Source organism: Orussus abietinus, unplaced genomic scaffold, assembly GCF_000612105.2.
Source record: "Orussus abietinus isolate OABI.00-Male unplaced genomic scaffold, Oabi_2.0 scaffold23, whole genome shotgun sequence".
Taxonomy (NCBI): Eukaryota; Metazoa; Arthropoda; class Insecta; order Hymenoptera; family Orussidae; genus Orussus; species Orussus abietinus.
Window position 1 is genome coordinate 1,059,350 of NW_019394258.1, and position 21,836 is coordinate 1,081,185.

Genomic DNA, 21,836 nt, shown 5'->3' on the forward strand with positions numbered 1-21,836 from the left:
GTTTGCGTAAGCAGGTTACGGTTCTCGTGGGTCCATTTTCATCTCGTCGCCCTCACGGAGACAAATTCCGGCAGCACGAAGCTCGCCGAATGTAGAGGAAAATACGAGGACACCTATAGTATAATCCTAAGGGGTGCACATTAAGGTGAAGTGAAACCCCCTTCGAATCAGTTGATTCGAATACAACACCTTTTTTTTAAGGGTATTGGACCAAACTGTCCGAAACTTTGACCCATGATCATCTAAGAATTGTCCTGACACAATCAAAATTAGGATTTTTTGAAAACATTTTTTAATTTAGCCCAGACCAGAAACAAAATGCCGTCGAGCTCTCATATTTCGATCCATATACAATTATCGAAGGCTCTGATATGAGAAACGAAAGGGTCAGGACAATTTTACGACAATTTAGAACACTCTGGTAATCGATAAACTTGCATTTGAACGGGATAAAGGCAAAACAAGTGTTTTATGCGCTTCTATGCCAAAACGATGGGAATACGAGGTCTCGGAGGGAAAATTTAATTGACCTGGAAATCACAGATGGCGCAGGGGGTCCCTCTGTAGTTAATTAGATCCTCTGAAACCATGAATCCGGGGGGTTTCTTGAGTTTTTCTTCGATTTCTTTATAATTATTGTACGAAAACGACAGGTGGAGTATGTCATTTAGTATAATACCCAATATAATTCGACACAGCTGTCAATATAAAAACAAACGTTGGCAATGTAGGTATTTAGAAAAATCTTCTTTATCGATCTCGATCAAGTTCCTCGACGTATTTCACTTCACCTTAAGCCAGGCCGGTTCTATGTATTCCACCAGCGATCTTGGTGCTTTTGCAGAATATCTGCCAATGCCTTAACGGCCCTAAGTTCCATTATTTACGCGGTAAGAAATGCGTTCGATCCGCCCGGGCGAATTTGCAGTAAACTTACGTAAACGCGGATAAACCCGCGACCGAGGTACACTCGATATTATGCATCGAATGCATTTTACGTTACGCAAAACTGGAGGTATATAAGGATAATTCGATTGAAATGTATCAACAATGTGCTTGTCGATAGTAGGCATTTCAGCGAAATCTTTATTCAACCGTAGGATGAATCCTAACTATGATCAATAAGCCGTGAAAGATGATAATGGGGTTTCCTTCAACACGAGGCAATGCAGATGATATCGATACCCTGTGCTCATGTTATTATCGCTGTTGATTATGTACTCAAACAAGAAATTTCTCTGTCATTTTGTAATTTTCATTTTGGATACTCCGATATTCATCTGCTTCATCGGGACTACCTCAACAAAGTGAGTCGTTGATGAAGTCATAATTTTTCTTTTCGTTACTATTTATAATTTGCAGCGGTGTTTTTCTGCTTGCAGTGGGTGAATGTATAAATAAATATTTTATTTTGCGTTCTTTAACGTAGCATTTTTTAACGTAGTCGTTTTTAATTTTCATTTTGGATACTCCGATATTCATCTGCTTCATCGGGACTACCTCAACAAAGTGAGTCGTTGATCAAGTCATAGTTATTCTTTTCGTTACTATTTCTAATTTACAGAAGTGTTTTTCTGCTTGCAGCGGGTGAATGTATAAATAAATATTTAATTTTCCGTTCTTTAACGTAGCAGGTTCCATTCGCGTGGGGCCTGTCGGTGGATATGCTCTTGTCTATTGAATAGAAAGTACCGTGCAGGGGGTTATGCATATGGCATCGTGATCCTGGTGCGGGGATCTTTTCTATACGTCCTGATAGACCTCATTCAAGGGATTCTGAAGGAAGTGGAGAGCTGATGCACCGGGATCAAGCTCTCGGTGAATCCGGAGGAGACGGAAATTATCGTCTTCTCTGGAAGGTATAAGCTGGGCACTTTAGAGGGTCCCAGGTTGTATGAGAGGAAGCTCCACATCTCCGGCTCGGTCAAGTATCCTGGAGTGATCCCGGAGTGATCCTGGATAGGAAGCTGAGCTGGGCGCCTCTAAAGAGCGATCGAGAAGTGTTGCAGGATCTCCTAGATCTCCAGGATAGGTTTCGGCCCTGGATGGAGGCTCAAATCGAGGATTATTTCACGTGTACGTTATCGCTCTAAAGTATCAGCTGATCGTTGGGTGTTGTAGCCGTAGTCCGAGAGAGTAGGAACAAATACCTAGCGACAAGGTTTGGGCGGATAGGAGGTTTTAATTAAAAAAAGTCACCTAGCAATTGTTCATTGTGCGGTTGCGACGATGGGAATGCTGCTTGGCAAGGATCCTTGCACCTAATCGAAAAGTTTGGAGCTATCTAAGCAGCATACTGAATGCTTTCTGCATGGAACATTTCAAAACCAGAAAACCATTATGCGGCAGCGACGATGGGAATGTTGCTTGGCAAGGATCCTTGCACCTAATCGAAAAGTTTGGAGCAATCTAAGCAGCCTACCGAATGCTATCTGCATGGAACACTTAAAAATCAGCTTGATGTAGTCCAAGAGAGATAAAAAGGTCGGAATAACTACCCTTGATCACGAGAGGCGGAGGGTGCAACAGTAGAATCTGTTCCTCGCTCGAGAGGACTGGTACCCATAAAAGTGAAGGTGTTAGGGCTCTTTCTATGCAGGCCAGCGACAAGAGCAGCCGAAGTCCTTGAGCAGGGATATTATAGACTGGATATCGGGAACTGCATTATCACCAGGCTGGAACCTCCCAGTCTAGGAATCCACATCGGGACAACCGAAGCACCGAGGGTCCTCCAACGGCATACAGGGAAGCCAATGCACGGTCCCTCCTGTAGGACGATGGAAGGGTCTATCCAAGCAACTGAGCTTCGGATTTCTGAGGTCGAGTGGGCTTAAGTCTGAGACCGAGGGCTTCATTATGGTTTCCCAAGACGGTGTACATAACACCCTCGCATACCGAAGCCGTCTACTGGATACAGAGGTCCTCGATATTAACTGTTGGACCCGTCACCTGATATCAAAGACCTCGATGCCTCTACCTTCTTTCCAATGACGCATCGTAAGAGATGTCCACCTATATCCACCATCACGATACAATACATGCAGACATTTTGTTATATGTAAATTAGTAACAAAGGTTATTCCCTCAGGAAATCCTGGATTTTAATGCTCGAGATCACGTATCGTAAGTGGAAGTCTGGGGAAATCGTTGAAAATAATGAAAATTGCCACAATTTTAAAGTCGACTGACCCTCGTTACCGAATCGAATTATTCTCTGCTATATGATGTCAAAGGCAATCGGGTCTCAAAGAAGGAAATCGTTTTCACTGATTTCCATGTGAATAACCCGCTCGGAACCGATTGCCGAGACTCGGCGTTAAAATTGTGACAATGTTTCGGTAATCTCTAACGATTTCCAGTGACTTCTGCTTGGGATTTCCAGCTGATTTCCACGTGAGCTTCGAGCGTTAAAATTTACGAATTTCCGCGTGAATAATTCCACGATTAAACGGGGGCAGATCGTTTCACGGGAATTATGGTTTGTGCCTGACTGGATTCGACTTCTCAATCTCTTTGCGGTCCCCCAAAGGGACCTCGTCACAAAAAGGCGTAAACCACGAAAGTCACGCAGCTCGAGTATCAGCCCTGTCGAGTGGATAAAGCGAATATACAAGCGAACGTGTGCAATGTCACGGTTAAGCTGCTATCGGTTAAACTGCTCTCTGCTATGTATCACAGAATGCAGAAACGCGGACCGTGCATAAAGCCGCTCGACGGTCCTTGCGCTTACGTGAAATTGGGCACATAGGATGAACGGATGTGACAACCTTTTAACACTGCCTGGATCGGGACTGGGATAATCAGTGTCAATTTGCGACCTGAAACGCCGCGAGACACACGCCCGACTGTCACCTGTATTCCTAAACTCAGAAGGGATAGAATAGAATTTCCGACCGTGATTACCCTGATAAAAATGCTCATGAAAATTTATATAATTATTCCATTTAGTTGCCATTAAATAATCAGTGTCGATTTGCGACCTGAAATGCCGCGAGACACACGCCCGACTGTCACCTGTATTCCTAAACTCAGAAGGGATAGAATAGAATTTCTGACCGTGATTACCCTGATAAAAATGCTTATGAAAATTTACATAATTATTCCATTTAGTTGCCATTAAACAATCAGTGTCAATTTGCGACCTGAAGCGCTGTGAGACACACGCCCGATTGTCACCTATATTCCTAAACTCAGAATGGATAGAATAGAAATATTTCCAACCGTGATTACCTTGATAAAAATGCCCATGGAAATTTACATAATCATTCCATTTAGTTGCCATTCCACTATACTATACTATATATCTATGATAATAGACGAAAACTGTATACAAAGACTTCGAATATAAGTTCATACAGTGTATATCATATCTTCATCGTCCTAAAAATGCACTTTGGTTTACGGCACGGCGGGAGAATTTATAAAATTGTTTTTTCCCGATATCATGACCTCACTTGCTTTGTTATGAGGTATTTAAAACCACAAAATCATTTGTCAGAATTGTTGTTTAATTGCGCAAATCTTTTGTATAGTACAGAAACATGTGTTGAGAAATTGGTAAGTTTAACATTCTTTCTATTAATTGAAGTGGTATAAAGATTTTGAGGAGTGACGTCGACTGCTGTCTGTTTTTCTATTAATAAAGTAAAAGCGGATTTTATTTCAAGATTATTTCCAATGATGTCGTATACGATGGAAAAGTTGTTCTCAGATTTATCGAAAATTAGATTCCAAGTGGGAGCACGTGTTTTAGTTTATGAACGGAGTTCATAAAATCGTCTTCATTTGTGCAGAGTTAGCTTTGGGAGGAATCGAGCAGTATAGGATGGCAAAACTTAGGAGGCGTAGCACTAATTTGCTGTTAAACTCAACCCCAGGTACCGATTCATGTAATTTAATTCCCGATTACCTAATAGTTAAAATGTAATTTATAACTTCGAATATGGAGGACGGAGATATCAAAGGCTCTCGTATTAGGAGCTGATAAATTTATACCTAGAGCTCCAGGATCTGTCCAACTCCGCGGATAATAATGCAATTCAACGTCGATAGTCAGAACGAACGAAATTAATCGAATGCTTCGGGAAATACGGTTTGCGCATTTCGGAAGTAATAACAGGATAGGAGTATAATTGAAAATGTTAGAAGGGCGTTGGAGAGTTTATTGAAAGGACTGACAGAATGTAGCGGGAAAAAAATTGGATACCCGCCGGCACATATTGATAGAAACGTGCTCCTGAAATGTATTTCGTAACATTTCAGAATTTAATTGAAAATCTCCTATTGACCCAACTTTTCCAATTTTGTTTCGATTTATTCCCACCGGTCGGACGTTTATCAATTGATTGTTAAATTCGACTTCGACGTTCAAAAACCGATAGAGACATGTGTCGATATCGACGAAAGAAGGGTCATGATTGAATTCATTACAAGTAATTGGTGTTTCAATGTTCGATGTAATTTGCGAGTACATTTCCCGTCGGCAAAAATTGGATAGAAATTGAATAGCAAGAATTGAATGACTTTAACGCCGTAATGGATGAATTTCCAAGTTCGTGTACGATTTAAGTTACTGTATACTCGTTTCCATATTCCATTTACTTTTTCCTCAATATTTCAAATTGAACTTTATTTCGTCAATGTGTTCAAGAATGGAAACGTACGTTAAATATCTGAAAAAACGCGTTCAATAATAAGAATCTACAATATTTAACAACATTAACATCTCGTAAATAATAATATCAGAAATTTCACACCGTTGTAACGTTTTTTGAAATCCTCCTTTGTATAATATTCCAACTAATTTCTAAAAAGTAAATATCAATTTTATACTGTACTTGTTTTAAATAACGAAACTTCTTAATCGTTCAATAATTGGGTGGTTTACTCAACCGTGCTTTTTTATGCATTTGTGTATCACTTAATTGCTTTTTCTATATTAATGATCACCCGTTAATCATCATTAACAAAGTTAAGTTGTTCGTCGATATCTCTAACAAGGAAGGTATCCCAGGTCGATCTCTACGATTTGATTTCTTTTTTAATATGTTATAGTAGACTAAAAACTAAGCGACAAGTATTTTATTTATCTGCCATTGAACACTTTAAGGGGGTGAAACCACCATCCAAAGTAAGGCATGTCAAGGGGCGTTGTGGCAGTTTCACCCACAAGAACATAATATTTTTTAACCAATCCACTTGGAAAAGCTTTGTCGTAACGAGAAATGAAAAATATAATTTTCTGAATTAAAAAAAAACTGAGGGGTGAGCCACCCCTAAATGTGATTACGTTTATGCAAAAAATGGTCAAATTCAAGTCTAAAGATTTGAAAAAATATATGTTGGGTATGAACACTAAGGGAATACGACGTGTATTTGGATCTTCCCGAAAAACAATATTAGTCGGTGTAACTACCCCCGAACGCTAACCCCTGTGAGGGGTTACCCCTTAATTTTCTTTTTTTAATTGAGAAAATTATATTTTTCATTTCTCGTTATGAGAAAGCTTTTCCAGATGGATTGGTTAAAAAATATTATGTTCTTCTGGGTGAAACTGCCAAATCGCTCCTTGACATGCCTTACTTCGGATGGCGGTTTCACCCCCTTAAAGTGTTTAATGGCAGATAAAAGAAAATACCTGTCGCTTAGTTTTTAGTCTACTATAACATATTATAAAAGAAATGAAATCGGAGAGATCGACCTGGGATATCTTCCTTGTAAGACCTGAAATCGGGTTTAATCGATCTTTGGCCCACTTTGAAACCGTGGAGGTAGCAATGGCCCCTCCGTGTGGCAGTCTCGCCGGCGCGGATTTCGCACGGCAAACAATTAGTTCTCTCCCCGTGTGGTTGCAAGCAGATAACGTGGTGATGCTTGAATGGCGAATGAGAAACCGTGGACAATAATATGCTGTTAGGAATAATGGCGCGGAACTGCTGCGGTTGTAAATTATTAGGGGATCGGCTGACCTAAGCTCGAGCCGGACCGCCCAGCAGGATTTCCCTTTGGAGGTGGAATGCAAGCGGCGATATCGCATCGGAATCGCCGTCTTTCTCCCGCAGAGCTTGCAGCATCTATGGCCTAAACATCGATCGCCCCGGAACGAGGAAAAACGAAAGTCGCGAAGGACGACCGAAGAATGTGCCTCGAATAGAAGGGAATAAAACAAGGAACTTAGGAGTTGGATCGCGTTGGGTGTAGGGTGGTTATTTTGGAACTGATAATGCCCACCGTGCCATTTATGATGCCGAACTTTCCAAATTTATATTGCACCCAAATCATGAAATTGGAATATTCAATCATATTATTTGCAATACCGATTCCTTTGTTTTAGGGCGTTGTTCAATTTCGCGCTAGTTCCCGATGATCTTCGACCCTAGTAACTTAAGGACGTGATGGAAGACGATCCCATTTTAGATCCTAGATTCGGGATTTTTGTCGATCTAAGAATGACAGTGCCTCTTCGGTGAAACTTTGAAATTAACTAGTCTCCTTGATATTAAAAACGTTACATACTGTATGATAAGCACGGATTATCGTTGCCCGTTGCGGCCTTAATTGCAAAATTAAAAGCGTTTTAGATGATTAAAATCGTTAGGAAATGCTTCGGTCCCGTGGTATCGAAATTCCTACATTTTCGCAAATACCGCTCGCATCGATAGATCAGCGAAAATCCGGGATCCATGGGTTTAGATTTTGTAGTCACTATCTATGAGACTGACCATAGGAGTTACGTCTCCTTCCCCTACTTCGTGGTGGTAACAATCTTGCCATTTTCACTTTCTCCAGCCTCTGTAATCCCGGCTTTTAGTTACGGCATGGCCCTCGCTAATTCATTATTACATTCAAATTCCAGAAAGTTGGATAATTAAAATATCAGCACGGTCCCGGGGCTTTTCCCCAAGTTTCCTCTTTCCGGGATAGCACCTCCCCCCGGCATGTCGGCACGAGGAAATGAACGCTGAAAGCGTGAGATGCATATTTTTCCCCCAAGAGTGGGACTTCACTTTTCTCCCCCCAAGTCCTTCCAAGGGATGGCCATCCTCCTTATCCCGAGGACAGTCTCTTCTTCCTCCCTTATGGCTTTACCGTCCGGCTCTGTCGGCGGTAATTTAATCCAGAACATGGCCTACTCCTCAGCTAAGTCGAACTCTTTGCAAGAGACTTTCCTGGATGCGACGTTAATTAGTACATAGCATCTGTGGAAAGTAAAACTCTACTGTGTCCGTAACGAGCTTTTCAAGCTCATGCCATACGCTACAGGCAATGCAAGGAAAGAGCATTATCGGAACTTGCGTTTCTTTTGCGAGGCAAAGGGAAAGGGTTAAATCAGAGCCCCGACAGGGGTAGTTCCCGCCTTTCCACGGACTTCGTAGCTCCCAGTTTCCCATCTACCCCAGGGTAGAGGAGAACGGGTACCCTGGCCCTTTCATCGTGTCCGTTGATTTCATCTAGAATCCGCTGAAATATATCAGGACGGAGGAGTTTATGGTTTTCTGATACACGGCGTCTTGGGGAGGCGATACATTCACCCGAAGGCAAGTCTAGTTTCTATGGAAAATACCGTCACCGTCTTCTTGCCTTGCTCTTCCATATAATTACCTGAGTTTTCCTGCTAGTAGGTTGACATTAAAAGCTCATTAAAGAAAACGCTTTCAAAGCACATCGGCAGACTCAAGCCGGGGGGCGTATTCTACCTCATTAATGAAATCCGTTAAAAAGAAAGAAGGAATTGACATAAATAGAAGAGCTTGAAAAATCCAGGGTCCTGCTTCCCGCGATCGCTTCGCTTCTCCGTTCGCCCATTTGGAGAGTCGCTCGTCGTTCTGCCTTGCCCAGGACGCAGCCACCCCAGGACCATCCATAGGATAGTAATCGAGCGGAGTTGCCGGTGCCTTTTAACCGCGTTTCATTTCGAAATGCAACGTTCTTTTCGATCCCGCGCAGCGTTACTCACCGTCGGGTACGGCGTGGCTGGTCATTAGGAAATTAACGCAGGCAGCTCCGGTGCCGTGGCCGACTAACGTCACGTTTCCGGGATCACCGCCGAAGTAGGCGATGTTCTCCTGGACCCAATGCAGAGCCGCGATCTGATCCATCAGGCCGTAATTCGCCGGGGAGCGTAAGTGCGAGTCCGTGTTGGCGTTCAGGAAGCCTGCAATCAAAATGTCGAGCCGTGATCACCACTCGGGCGAATTACTCTACCGCGCTTATGTCGCTATTCCTCGCCTCGTCCGACGATTCGCGAGACGGGGACAAATTCGCCATAGAGTCTCCCTCGACGAGGAATTCTCGGTCGCGTCGTGGACCCTTCGTGGTCGGCGATAAATGATAATGGTCCTGCGACCGATGCTGCACTTCGATTGTGCCCAGGTGCCCGTTTAAGGGACCGAATTGATAACGTCGCGCGTACCCTTGGTCGTCGTTATCTGGGAAGGTATCCTAGGTGTATCTCACGGAGCTCATTGGTACCGACGAATGGGCGGTAGGTCGAGAAATAGGAGACGGATGTTTCTTTAACGCGCTAATTCCGCAGTCTGGAGTCGATCGAAATGGTCGATCAGATCCAAGAGCCATTTGGGTAACGAATAAAAGCAGCAGTAACGCCTGTCATGGGGTCTCACATTCTTGTCGTTCTTTTGTTACATATCGTGGCGTTGAAAATCTCAACGACATGGAACAAAGTGACTAAGGTGACGCTCGGTGGACGTTCAGTTGACGTCCTTCTTTTCTTTTCGTTCGTGACATTTGACGTCAATAGGCCATCTTCTAGATCGTACGGTTTACGTCAAATTGAATTAAAGTTGACGTTCGTGGTGAGACCAATTACGGACCGCCTCTATCGGAAAGTTTACGCAAACTTGACGTATAACGAAGGTGTCGGGGTTGACGTTTATTCCACGTGTCTTTGACGTTCACCCAGCGGACGTTCGAACGTCTACCTTACGTCAATTTGACGTCCCCAGCGTCTAATATTACGTTCATTTATGGCTTAAGTCTGAAAATAGTACGTCAAATTGACGTCTACGTTACGTACATGTTACATTGGGGTAGATGCACTTTGTGCACGTATGATCCCTTCTGGTGTTTTTGTTACAATCTGCGGAAGGGGCGTCAATTAGGAGGGATCACGCGTTGAAAGCTAGAGACGATCGATTCTTTTTTGTAACGAATTTACCGAGTCACCCGCCTCGGTACCGTAAATATTTCTTCATTGCTAGGTGATCAATAGTTCCGGTACCATAGGAAAAGCAAACCGGCCTTAGACGAGGGTTTTGGGGTGCATCGTAATTATCACATCCGGCAGGATTGGACCAGGCCAACTCGTACTTTACTGTCCTGGGATAATTAGTGACTACCGGACAAAACATGGACCATGTGACTAAACTGGGTACGAGCCAAAGGGAAGAGTCTGGACCTCTGGAGTCTGCGCTCTCCACTCTGGCCAGGACTGAAATTTAATTAAGAAGACGCTGAAAACCCCGCCCTGAAGGGCGCACCCGGCATGGATTGTCACGGAATTATTGTCTACTCGTTCATCTTGGGTGCCGGGGTTGCAACGATTATTTCTTTTTCTCCACCTTGTTTGCCAGGTTGCGCGAAAACGAGAAAAGGGGCTCCGGATATAACGGGGAAGAACAAGAACTGCCGAGAACAATCTCTACAGGAAGAAGTACGAGCAGCAATTGAAATTAGGGTGACTCGAAATAAATAAGGACTAGTTTAGTCACACAGTCCCAGAATGTCTTGTAACGATACATGACGTGGACACTTCTCATTCGCAAGACTATGCTCTAATGTAATCAGGTTAAATGTCATTTTCACGAATAATAAATATCTATTCGAAATGAATGCAAGTTTCTGGAATTAATCTGATATTTCTCCCCGAGTTGAAATTTTGATTTGACTTAGATCCTCCGATGATAGACTTTAAGTGGGTTTTGGGGTAATCTGAAGAAGGATAACTTCTAAATAATTCAGGTTCTATTATCCTTCGTTCTCCTCTAGAGGAGTTCACAGGTATTATCAATGGGCTTGACGCATTGACCCTACAGAGGAACAAAGACGATATAAATATATTTCTAGGGGAAGAAATAAGTCCGTGTGCAAGAATAAGCGTTGAATATGAAATAACGAGGAAAGCTATGGTGTAACAACTTGGCCACCGATTGTAAAGTACCTACGGCAGATGATCCTTTTATTATCAATTTCTCTTTGGACCGAGGACTTTTAGCAAAATTCGGCCTCGAGAATGTGTCGCGGCTAACCAAAAATGGCCGGGATAATAGATAATGCCGGGCTGTATGAACGATCGGACAATAACGGAACGCCTCGTATACAGGATACGAAACATTGATACTGCGAATATTCCGTAGATTCGCGGAAACCTGATAAAAAATGAGAGAGCCCAACCGGGAGATCCGTAACCGCGGCGTGACAGGTACGCCGGAAGTTGCAGCTGCGATCGAATGTATTCTCGATGTTTTGTAGATATACGCGCTCTTTTCATCTCTCTCTCCTGACGGCACGCCAATCTATTTTTATTCGCGGTTCGCATAATAAACGGAACATGCGCTTTTCCGATCGGTCCGACCGCACGTCAAACGGCTTTATATGCCGCCGAAAAGGTCCATTTTTAACAAAGGAAAAAAATGAAAAAAAAAATAGTGTCTTTTTGATTTAGAATGATGTGACGTTAAATACAGGAGAAACGAGCACGGTAGTCATTTTTTTACCAAAACAATACGAGGACGTAGCGAGCGTTTAGTGGTAATAATAACTGTCGACCGGTTAAATGAGATGATACTTTTATTTTGTATAGAATTTTAAGGTAAGTAAATTCATGTCGGGTCTAAATTTGTATAATCGTATTGTTTCATCCATGTTTTCTGTTGGTCGAACCTCTTAGTACGTGGTCCGTTCTAGACCATGTCGTACAATGAAGTGTGTGTACCCAAGTGATAGGGTAAAACGAGGTATAATCGGATAAAATTTGACGGAAGTCATGAAGTAATTCGACCAGTTACTTAAACATCAGTACTTAGTCTAGTTGGAAACAATGCATGCGAGCTGAAGAGCAATAAACGCTCCTCCTCGAAGATGCTTCTGCAGGTTGTTACAGAAGTGTTGGAAAACTCTAAATTTCTAAATTTGTATAATCGTATTGTTTCATCAATGTTTTCTGCTGGTCCAACATCTAAGTACGTGGTCCATTCTAGACCATGTCGTACAATGAAGTGTGTGTACCCAAGCGATAGGGTAAAACGAGGTATAATCGGATATGAGGCAAGTCGTGAAGTAATTCGACCAGTTACTTAAACATCAGTACTTAGCTAAGTTGTAAACAATGCATGCGAGGATTTAGTAGGGAGCTGAAGAGCAATAAACGCTCCTCCTCGAAGATGCTTCTGCAGGTTGTTACAGAAGTGTTGGAAAACTCGAGGAGTTCCTTTGGGGCAATTCGAACGGAGTCTTGATACGACTCGGTACGCTGGTTCGATGATTTGCATAACGCTTCTGGAGTAAATTTTACGAGACCGTATAATTCCCGGCGCTTGTTCCGAGAGATTGGATCATCTTTATGCTTTGCTATGTAGACAGGTGAAGTTTCTGAACTGGGGCTATGTGAAGATTGTTGCTCGAATGAGGATATTGCGGAAGGTCGCAAGTAAATGCGAATGATAAGAACATATCTATCGCACGTATTTCCTATATTTTCTACGTTTTACTTCCCCCCAAAAAAAACGGGTTAACTACGCATAAACACTAGACGGAGTTCCTGAAACCTTCCCAGGGACGGGAATTAATTAAATAAATAATTTCTTAGCATCACCATCCCAACCACGTTTGCGGTAAATTTACACATTTTCTTTGGAACATCTTATATCGAATGGTTCTCCTATCCATCTCCAGTATAAGAGAAGGGAACACGTTAACTCTCCCTGGATGGTGACAGGAAATAAATGATAAAATATCTAAACAAATATTTGACAACCCCACCCACCGATATTTTCGCCTCATTCTGGGTTTAAAATTTCCAATATCTCCTGTAATATCTGGTTATCCTCGATTCCGCTCAATTTCTTTTGTATACTTTAACGACCCACCTGAAGCTATACATTCCGAGCCCAGGATATCTGAAAACACGACATTCGTCTAATTTTCCTGGCACATCTGGCAAAAGGAAATCCTGTCATGGGAGTTTCTCCCACGACAAATTCTCGTTTCACTTTTCAATCTCCCCCTCTATATATTCGTATCCCACCCTTGCCGGCTCCCATTGACAGAGGGTGGGTTTCCATCTCTCAGATCTCGTTGTAGTTATTACTAGATGCAGACGCATAATTCCATCACGCTACGATCGCACACGATGGATATTACCTTTTTCTCGCCCTTGCCTTCGTGGGGTTCCGTGATAAGAGGCAAGAAATATCACTAAAGCGGGAGTATAAAGCAAACGTCGCGTGACACTTGTTATTAACATTGCATACAGTGAATATTAAATATACAGGAGGCACCGTTTAATTATAGGCACATGCAGGAAAGTAAACTTATATTATGGGGCAATTCTGTGAATTCGATGTCTCTCGCGATTTTCTCTTTAGATACTTGACATGCTTCCTTTTAGTTTACGTACGGAATTATATTCTCAAAGGGGGAGATTGGACGAATGTGTCCCTTAAGTATGATTAAAAATTTGTTAAAAAATACTATATACTGGTAAATTCAGAATAAGCAAATATCAAAGTGGAGTCAAACTGTTTGCATGAACTACGTATGCAACGGTGATAGAGAAACGTGAAATTATTGCAATTGTTTAGGATTTTTGGCGGTGCCAATGGGAATTGCGTACTTCCTTTCTTGCGCGGGCCTTGTCATGATAAAGATTCGACTTCGATTTTTCCGACGAAAAAGTTGTGTTTTCCTTAAGCGGCCACGATGTTAATAGATAATGTCTCACGTTCAATGCCATCATTGATATGTTTCTTAATCACATAGTACCTGAATTATGACAGGAAAACGCGAAACAAGGTAAATCTGTTCGATTATTTATTTTTGTCAATTGAATTGCACATTTTCCTGGCATGTTCTGTCACAAGGAAGCCGAATCCTCGATTTTTCCGACGAAAAAGTTGTGTTTTCCTTAAGCAGCCACGATGTTAATAGATAATGTCTCACGTTCAATGGCATCATTAACATGTTTCTTAATCACATAATATCTGAATCATGACAGGAAAACCCGAAATAAGTCACAAGGAAGTCGAAACCTCGATTTTTCCAATGAAAAAGTTCAGTTTTCCTCGAACGGTCATGACGTTAATAACTAAAATGTCATGTTTACTTGTATCGTTATCATATCACTTTACACCTATACCGAAATCATGATACGAAAACGCGAAACAAGTGATTATTTATTTTTGTCAATTGAACTGCATATTTTCTTGGCGTGTTCTGTCACAAGGAAGCCGAAACTTCGACTTTTCCGACGAGAAAGTTCGGTTTTCCTCGAACGGTCACGACGTTCCTCGGAAAGGCCGAAGCTTCCGCCGTGGGGCAACCGAAGCGAGAAGGGAAGAATTTAGGTTGGCGAAACGGAAGACTTCACTGTAATGAGTTTCCTATTAGATTTGGTTGCCCGGTTGCCAGGCAACACGGCGGAACTTTCAATCCCTTTAGTTTGCTGCCTGTCCGCTTTTCCCTCGAGACTTTTCTTATCACGTTTCACCTTAGCCGAGAGTTGTACTACGCGGTGTAACGAATTGCATTCCGGATCGAACGACTAGGGCGATTATAACGAGTCGATGCCGTTGAATTCTTCACCCTCGGATCACGTCGCAATTCCTGAAATTAAATCCGCTCCGATGCAATTTAATCCACCAAACAGTTACGTAACGATAACATGACAATTGCATAAAGTTTCTAACATGTAAGATTCATGTTACTATGTCCTACGTACCTGTGTAACACTGTTATGAAACGAATAAGGTAACATCTACATGTTATGTTAATATTACATAACTGTCAGTGTTAACAAGTTTGTAACGATGTTACCGAACGGTAATAATTAGACGTTATATGATATTAATGTATCATTTGGCTAACATTCGTTATGTATCATGTTATCGCAGGATAATGCAACTATAACTAGTGCGCTTGGTGGGTAATTCATTGAAATAGTAATCTATTTGGTATCTTCCAACTTTGAATGGTCTTTTTAAAGAGGGCTGGTGTAATTAGATATGGGAATGGATTTTTCGAGCTTACCTAGGATTCCTAGCCTGTAGTTTATGGTGACCACGACGACACCCCCGTAGCTTGCCAGTACGCTCCCGTCGTAAGGATTTCCGCTACTCCACTCGTAACTCTCCCCATGGACGAAGACGATTACAGGATATCTCCTGCTGGCGCCGTTCCTTGCGCCGGCTGAAATCCATAAAAGGACATTGATCATTCCTAGTCATCACTGAAAACCCTGACGGCTTAAGGTGAAGTGAAACTCCTCTGAAATCAGTCGATTTGGATACGACATGGAGGCTATAAGGAAGGTCCTGACACTCATGAGATTTCATTTTTTATAAACAATTTTGAAAATATCTATAAACAAATAGAAAAAAAAGTAATTGAAATTTCATGAGTTTCAGGACCTTCCTTATACCCTCCACATTTATATTGTAAAGTTTTAATCGATTCGGTACACCTAATTTGGAGGAAAGTTTCATGAACGAGACCTCTGAGATGCTACTTTCACATCCCCTTAATGAACACACGGGGAACGGACATGAATACATGGTCGCGGACCTGATGAACTGCCGACAGCTAGAGAAACGGAATTACTTAACGATTAGTTGCTCAGGGTACTTTAAAAAAAACTCTGTACCATTTTCAGTAATCACCACAAGGTGATATGGGACTCAGCCAGGTTGCCCTGAAATTCCAAATCTCGTATAATTATTTATCTCATTATGTACTGTATAAAAAGAGCATAATTGTTATCAGTGGGTGGTTTTCCACAAAATCTAGGAATTCCCCCAGTAATCCAAAATACACTAGCCCCGAACTTTAGAAACTTCCAACGAGGCTTTCAGGTACCTCTTCTACCGATCAATTTCCTAACCCATAAAATATCTAGGAATTCCTCCAAATAATCCAAAATACACTAGCACCGAACTTTAGAAACTTCTAACCAGGCTTTCAGGTACCGCTTCTGCCGATCATTTTCCTAACCCATAAAATATCTAGGAATTCCCCCAAGTAATCCAAAATACACTAGCCCCGAACTTTAGAAACTTCCAACGAGGCTTTCAGGTACCGCTTCTGCCGATCATTTTCCTAACCCATAAAATATCTAGGAATTCCCCCAAGTAATCCAAAATACACTAGCCCCGAACTTTAGAAACTTCCAACGAGGCTTTCAGGTACCTCTTCTACCGATCATTTTCCTAACCCATAAAATATCTAGGAATTCCCCCAAGTAATCCAAAATACACTAGCCCCGAACTTTAGAAACTTCCAACGAGGCTTTCAGGTACCTCTTCTACCGATCATTTTCCTAACCCATAAAATATCTAGGAATTCCCCCAAGTAATCCAAAATACACTAGCACCGAACTTTAGAAACTTCCAACCAGGCTTTCTGGTACCTCTTCTGCCGATCATTTTCCTAAGCCATAAAATATAAGGTATTGTCCGCCCAGCGGCATTGCACGATATAGACACAAACATACGTACACAGAAATGTCAATATTAATGGGGTGGAATTCTGTTTTAAACGGCGGAGTCGGGGGCAGTGGCCAGTTTCGCGACATTAAATTCGACTCGGAACGAGGAGGTGAATTTTCATGGAGCTTTCGCCTGATCGAAAGCAGCTCGAACGACGTTGCGTTTGCTATGATGTCATCCGATGAAACCTCGCCATCTCGACTTTATGCCTCTAGTAAGTATCGGTATACAGTCTCGGAAGATGAGGTTCGATGACCAATGACCTCCAAGATGGACGTTCGCAAACAATCGGCCCATCGATGCGGAGAGAACCACGGGGATGGTTATAAAATTCGGGTCGAATCTTTGGGATTTAATGCAGCGAGAAAACCCCAAAGCTCCGCACAGCCGTTGCAGCCCAACTTCTTGAGAATGACGAATGAACCGATATGCAAAACGACGCCCAACTGGGTCACCCATTCGCTCGGAAGGTGGTTTATCGCGGGCATGCTTGCCCTTTAGCGATCCTTTCCGTAAACCAGCTGCGTGCAAGTTTAATTGGCAAATATTAATATTAATTGCAGGGGAGCCTCGGGCCCACGTACGTGTCGTTTAGTGAGTAATGGGGCGAATGCCACTATAGTCTCTGCGGGTAAGGGGTGGCTTGGGTTAATATTCCTGGTTTACGAGGCAATCTTAATTGCAACATTGCTTGTTCCTTCCCACTCGGTTTATATTCGGATCGTCGTCCGAGTACTTAGAGTTATCATGCCCTGTAACGCATGTCCCGTGTACGCACTCGGGAGAACCCTTGAAACGTATGACCTCCCTTATGACGGTCTCGCCATGACATAGTCTGGATCTACAAGCTCGTTACAATCGGTACAATTTATTCATTATTTATCGTAGGAATGGATGACCCACGCTCTGCTACATTTCGAAGGTTATTGCCAACTGGATGTGCCTACGTCGAATTTTATTTCCTCGTTTCGACATACAGTCTCATCTATGATAAATGGGGAAGTGACGAGTTCAACCGAAGTAGCAACGTTAAGGGTATGGGAATAGTTGGGGCATACGCATTACTTTGATCATACCGATTTATGGAACCCATCGCTCCATCATCAGGATACCGGAATTCATCTCCGCAATATACAGCCCATTGGCTTAGGTTAATATTCCCGGTTTACGAGGCAATCTTAATTGCAACATTGCTTATTCGGATTGTCGTACTTAGAGTTATCATGCCCTGTAACGCATGTCCCGTGTACGCACTCGGGAGAACCCTTGAAACGTATGACCTCCCTTATGACGGTCTCGCCATGACATAGTCTGGATCTACAAGCTCGTTACGATCGGTACAATTTATTCATTATTTATCGTAGGAATGGATGACCCACGCTCTGCTACATTTCGAAGGTTATTGCCAACTGGATGTGCCTACGTCGTATTTTATTTCCCCGTTTCGACATACAGTCTCATCTATGATAAATGGGGAAGTGACGAGTTCAACCGAAGTAGCAACGTTAAGGGTATGGGAATAGTTGGGGCATACGTATTACTTATATCATACCGATTTATGGAAGCCATCGCTCGATTATCAGGATACCGGAATTCATCTCCACAATATACAGCCCATTCATCACTTGAGACTTTTACAGGCCCGAGAGAGCGTCATGGGAGATTTAAAGCTACGGCGAGATTTCCAGTGCACTCGTGCACACCTTGCGCATAGAGCGCGGTAGATGAGCCCGACCAACATAACTTGTCTTCTTGAGAATGACGAATGAACCGACATGCGAAATGACGGGCAACCGGCTCGGCCGATCGCTCGCCGATGGTTTATCGTGGACACGTCGCCTGGTGATCCCCATAAACCAGCCCTGGCCATGGTTAGCCGGCCAATGGTGTTACCGCTACTATCGCGGCGACGCGTGCAACGCGTGATTTGTTGAATTATGGGTCACGAACGTTCACCATAACGCCTGCTACCACCGCTTCTATTACCGGCCTCGGCTCGATTGATGCGCTCCTCCACCTCTGGCGATTCTTATTTTGATGGCCCTGATTTGAGGGATAGACGCCTCGATATCTGCGACGAACGATGCGCACGAAATCGAGCATGCGTCGATAGTTGATGGACGACTAGATCGGGTATAATTAAATTTCCAATGAATAATTTGATTGCGGATCAATTAATGTTTGGATAAGAAAAATTGAATTATAGGGATAAATTAGGGGCAGATTGACAAGTAGCTCATAGATCGATAACTCGAACGAAATCGAGCATGCGTCGATAGTTGATGGACGACTAGATCGGGTATAATTAGATTTGATTAATGTTTGCATAAGAAAAATTTAATTATATGGATAAATTAGGTGCAAATTGACAAGTAGCTCATAGATCGATAACTCGCACGAAATCGAGCATGCGTCGATAGTTGATGGACGACTAGATCGGGTATAATTAGATTTGATTAATGTTTGCATAAGAAAAATTTAATTATATGGATAAATTAGGTGCAAATTGACAAGTAGCTCATAGATCGATAACTCGCACGAAATCGAGCATGCGTCGATAGTTGATGGACGACTAGATCGGGTATAATTAGATTCGATTAATGTTTGGATAAGAAAAATTTAATTATGGATAAATTAGGTGCAGATTGACAAGTAGCTCAATGAATAAATTATTGAGAATTAGCTCGTAGATACGTAAAGCAACTTGCAGATCAGTAGTTAAATCATGGATCGGGAATTAGCTCATAGCTCGATAGTTATTAACTTCGCTCAGAGGTGTGTTGAAAATCTGGGAATGAAAAAAAGGGAAGAGAAAAGTCGGGATTAATGAATTTAATATATTCCAGATATTTGCTTTATGTTGTCCTTTTTGTTTAGGCACGTTTCTCTGTGACCATGTTTCGAGATCAACAGGCCGGCAAGATGAATCTTGAATGTTTAAAGATATTTCGTATTATCTTCCGAATGTATTTAACACGATCTAAGTATTCTTAATCTAAGGGCAATGATATTAAATAATATTTCGGGACACGAGTTCACGAAGTGAGTCATAATTACGGGCGTCTGATGAACGGATGGCTGATTGCTCCTGGGTGGAACTTTAATAATTAAAAATTTTCTGGGTTACGACAATTTACACGTTAATGGAGTTCGTACGCTCGAGGCGTTCTAGACAATTACAGAGGGAGGGAAAATAATAATTGGAAGATTCCAGCCATTATCGAGATTTGCATAATTATGCGAGGAATCGGTAAGCAGTATTGTTACGGTATTGTGTTCGGGCCATTAGACTTGTGACATTTTCTTTACAACAATTACACATAAGAATGGGGACATCATTGTGTTCGGGCCATTACACTTGTGACATTTTCATTACAACAATTACACATAAGAATGGGGACATCATTCCCCAGCAATTACACTCGCTAAGATCATTTCAGAATATGAGCTGCATTAACGGTCTGGCAAGTAAGCCGCTTACATGGAGCCTGTAATGTCTATCGTATTACAAATTTCAATACGGTATCAGCATTACAGCAGTCCAGCATAAATTGGAGCGTGCAGCTGGTCCGAGTGATTCTAATTAATAAAGTGCATCGACGACACATCCGTTTATTCGTGGCATGGCCAACCACCCTCTTCCGGATTTCGTCCGGAGATCATTTCTGGAATCGGGGTGTCTCATGAAATGACCTCATTTAATAAATGAAATCCTACGTTAAATATACAGCATCCGGCTGATTGCATTTCGATAAACAGCTCGTCTGAATCGATATTTCAAATCGAAACGCTTCCTCCAGCTGTGGTTTCCCGTTCCTCCCCTAGTAGCATAGAATAATTTCTAAATATTTCTTTATAATCCTTGCTAAATATCTCATGCGACAGATTTTTTAACATTTCTTCTNAGACGTTTTTCAAATATTTCAAATGTCTGGTAAATCTTTACAAAATGTACGATATTCGTTAAATATATAGAAAATATAGGAGAAATATTTTGTGCTACTAGGGTCCCAGCGCGTCTTTGTCTTGTTTATGAACGGAGGAACCAATGTGCGTTTCCCTCCTGGCATGGATATGTACACGTGATACATTATTTTCTTATTGAATACATAGACAGGGCAGCCATTGGGGGCTGAAATGGTGTACAAACAATTTTCTCCATCAAGATGTCCTATCAGTTGATACGCGCATATCCATGCATCCACGACACCTCGTTGATCGAGACCTCGACGAATCTGATCTCTTCACTTCCTACGTATTGATAATACTTGATAATAGTTTCCTAATGTCGCTTGGCAGATTATCAAAATTAGGGACGCCTTGGTTGCCGGAGTTTACCCGATGGATGGTCTTCATGGATTTGCGTTCACCGAGTTTACGACCGATGGTGTTACAGGGCTTTGCTCTGTAACACTTTGTTGCACTCTGCGATAATTACATCCATGGGAAGGATGCGTTCTGAATTAATTTTCTCGTTTGGAGGAAGAGTGATATGCAAAAAGGAAAATAGAAGAATCAGAATGAAATGAAGATGATGAATTATTACTTGAAGAACAATTCTGCGTGCGTTTGATAAGACACTTGTACAAGATTCTTGTACCGATCGGTTCTAGATACCGTTAATAAGGTTCATTTTGTTTATCTTTCAGAGTATGACCACCCTATTGGAGAAATGTAGAAAGAATAATCGAGGAAAGTAGCGAGAGATACTTTGACATAGATGTTTGTATAAGAGAAAATGTCGAGAACCTGCTAAAGGTGGATTAGAACTGGAAATGAGGAGTATGTTTTAAAAATGGAAATGAAAATCACAGACTAATTCTGAAACACGGCATGAAAAATTTCGGATTTATGAACATTTTCATGGTTATTTGTGACTCAATAATTTTTGGTATTCAAACTAACCCGTAAATACCATTATCGAGGACTAATTCTGAAACACGACATGAAAAATTTCGGATTTATGATCATTTTCATGGTTATTTGTGACTCAATAATTTTTGGTATTCAAGCTAACCCGTAAATATCATTATCAAGACATGTTATTTAGTATGAGAGATCATTGTCATATCCCAGAACTGTCATGACTAAGAAATGCTGAGAACGAGTCAATTGAAT

The 21,836-nt window shown here is 41.9% G+C and overlaps 1 protein-coding gene across 1 annotated transcript in view; it reads right to left on the minus strand.

The window, feature by feature from the left end:
* LOC105696645 (neuroligin-1) overlaps positions 1 to 21,836 on the minus strand; it is a 63,303-nt gene that overhangs the window by 26,698 nt on the left and 14,769 nt on the right. Inside the window, exons 2-3 of the mRNA XM_023434521.1 lie at positions 15,265 to 15,423; positions 8,957 to 9,154 (exon numbers count right to left, since the gene is read on the minus strand). Coding sequence (XP_023290289.1) covers positions 8,957 to 9,154; positions 15,265 to 15,423 — 357 coding nt within the window. The remainder of the gene's footprint in view (positions 1 to 8,956; positions 9,155 to 15,264; positions 15,424 to 21,836) is intronic.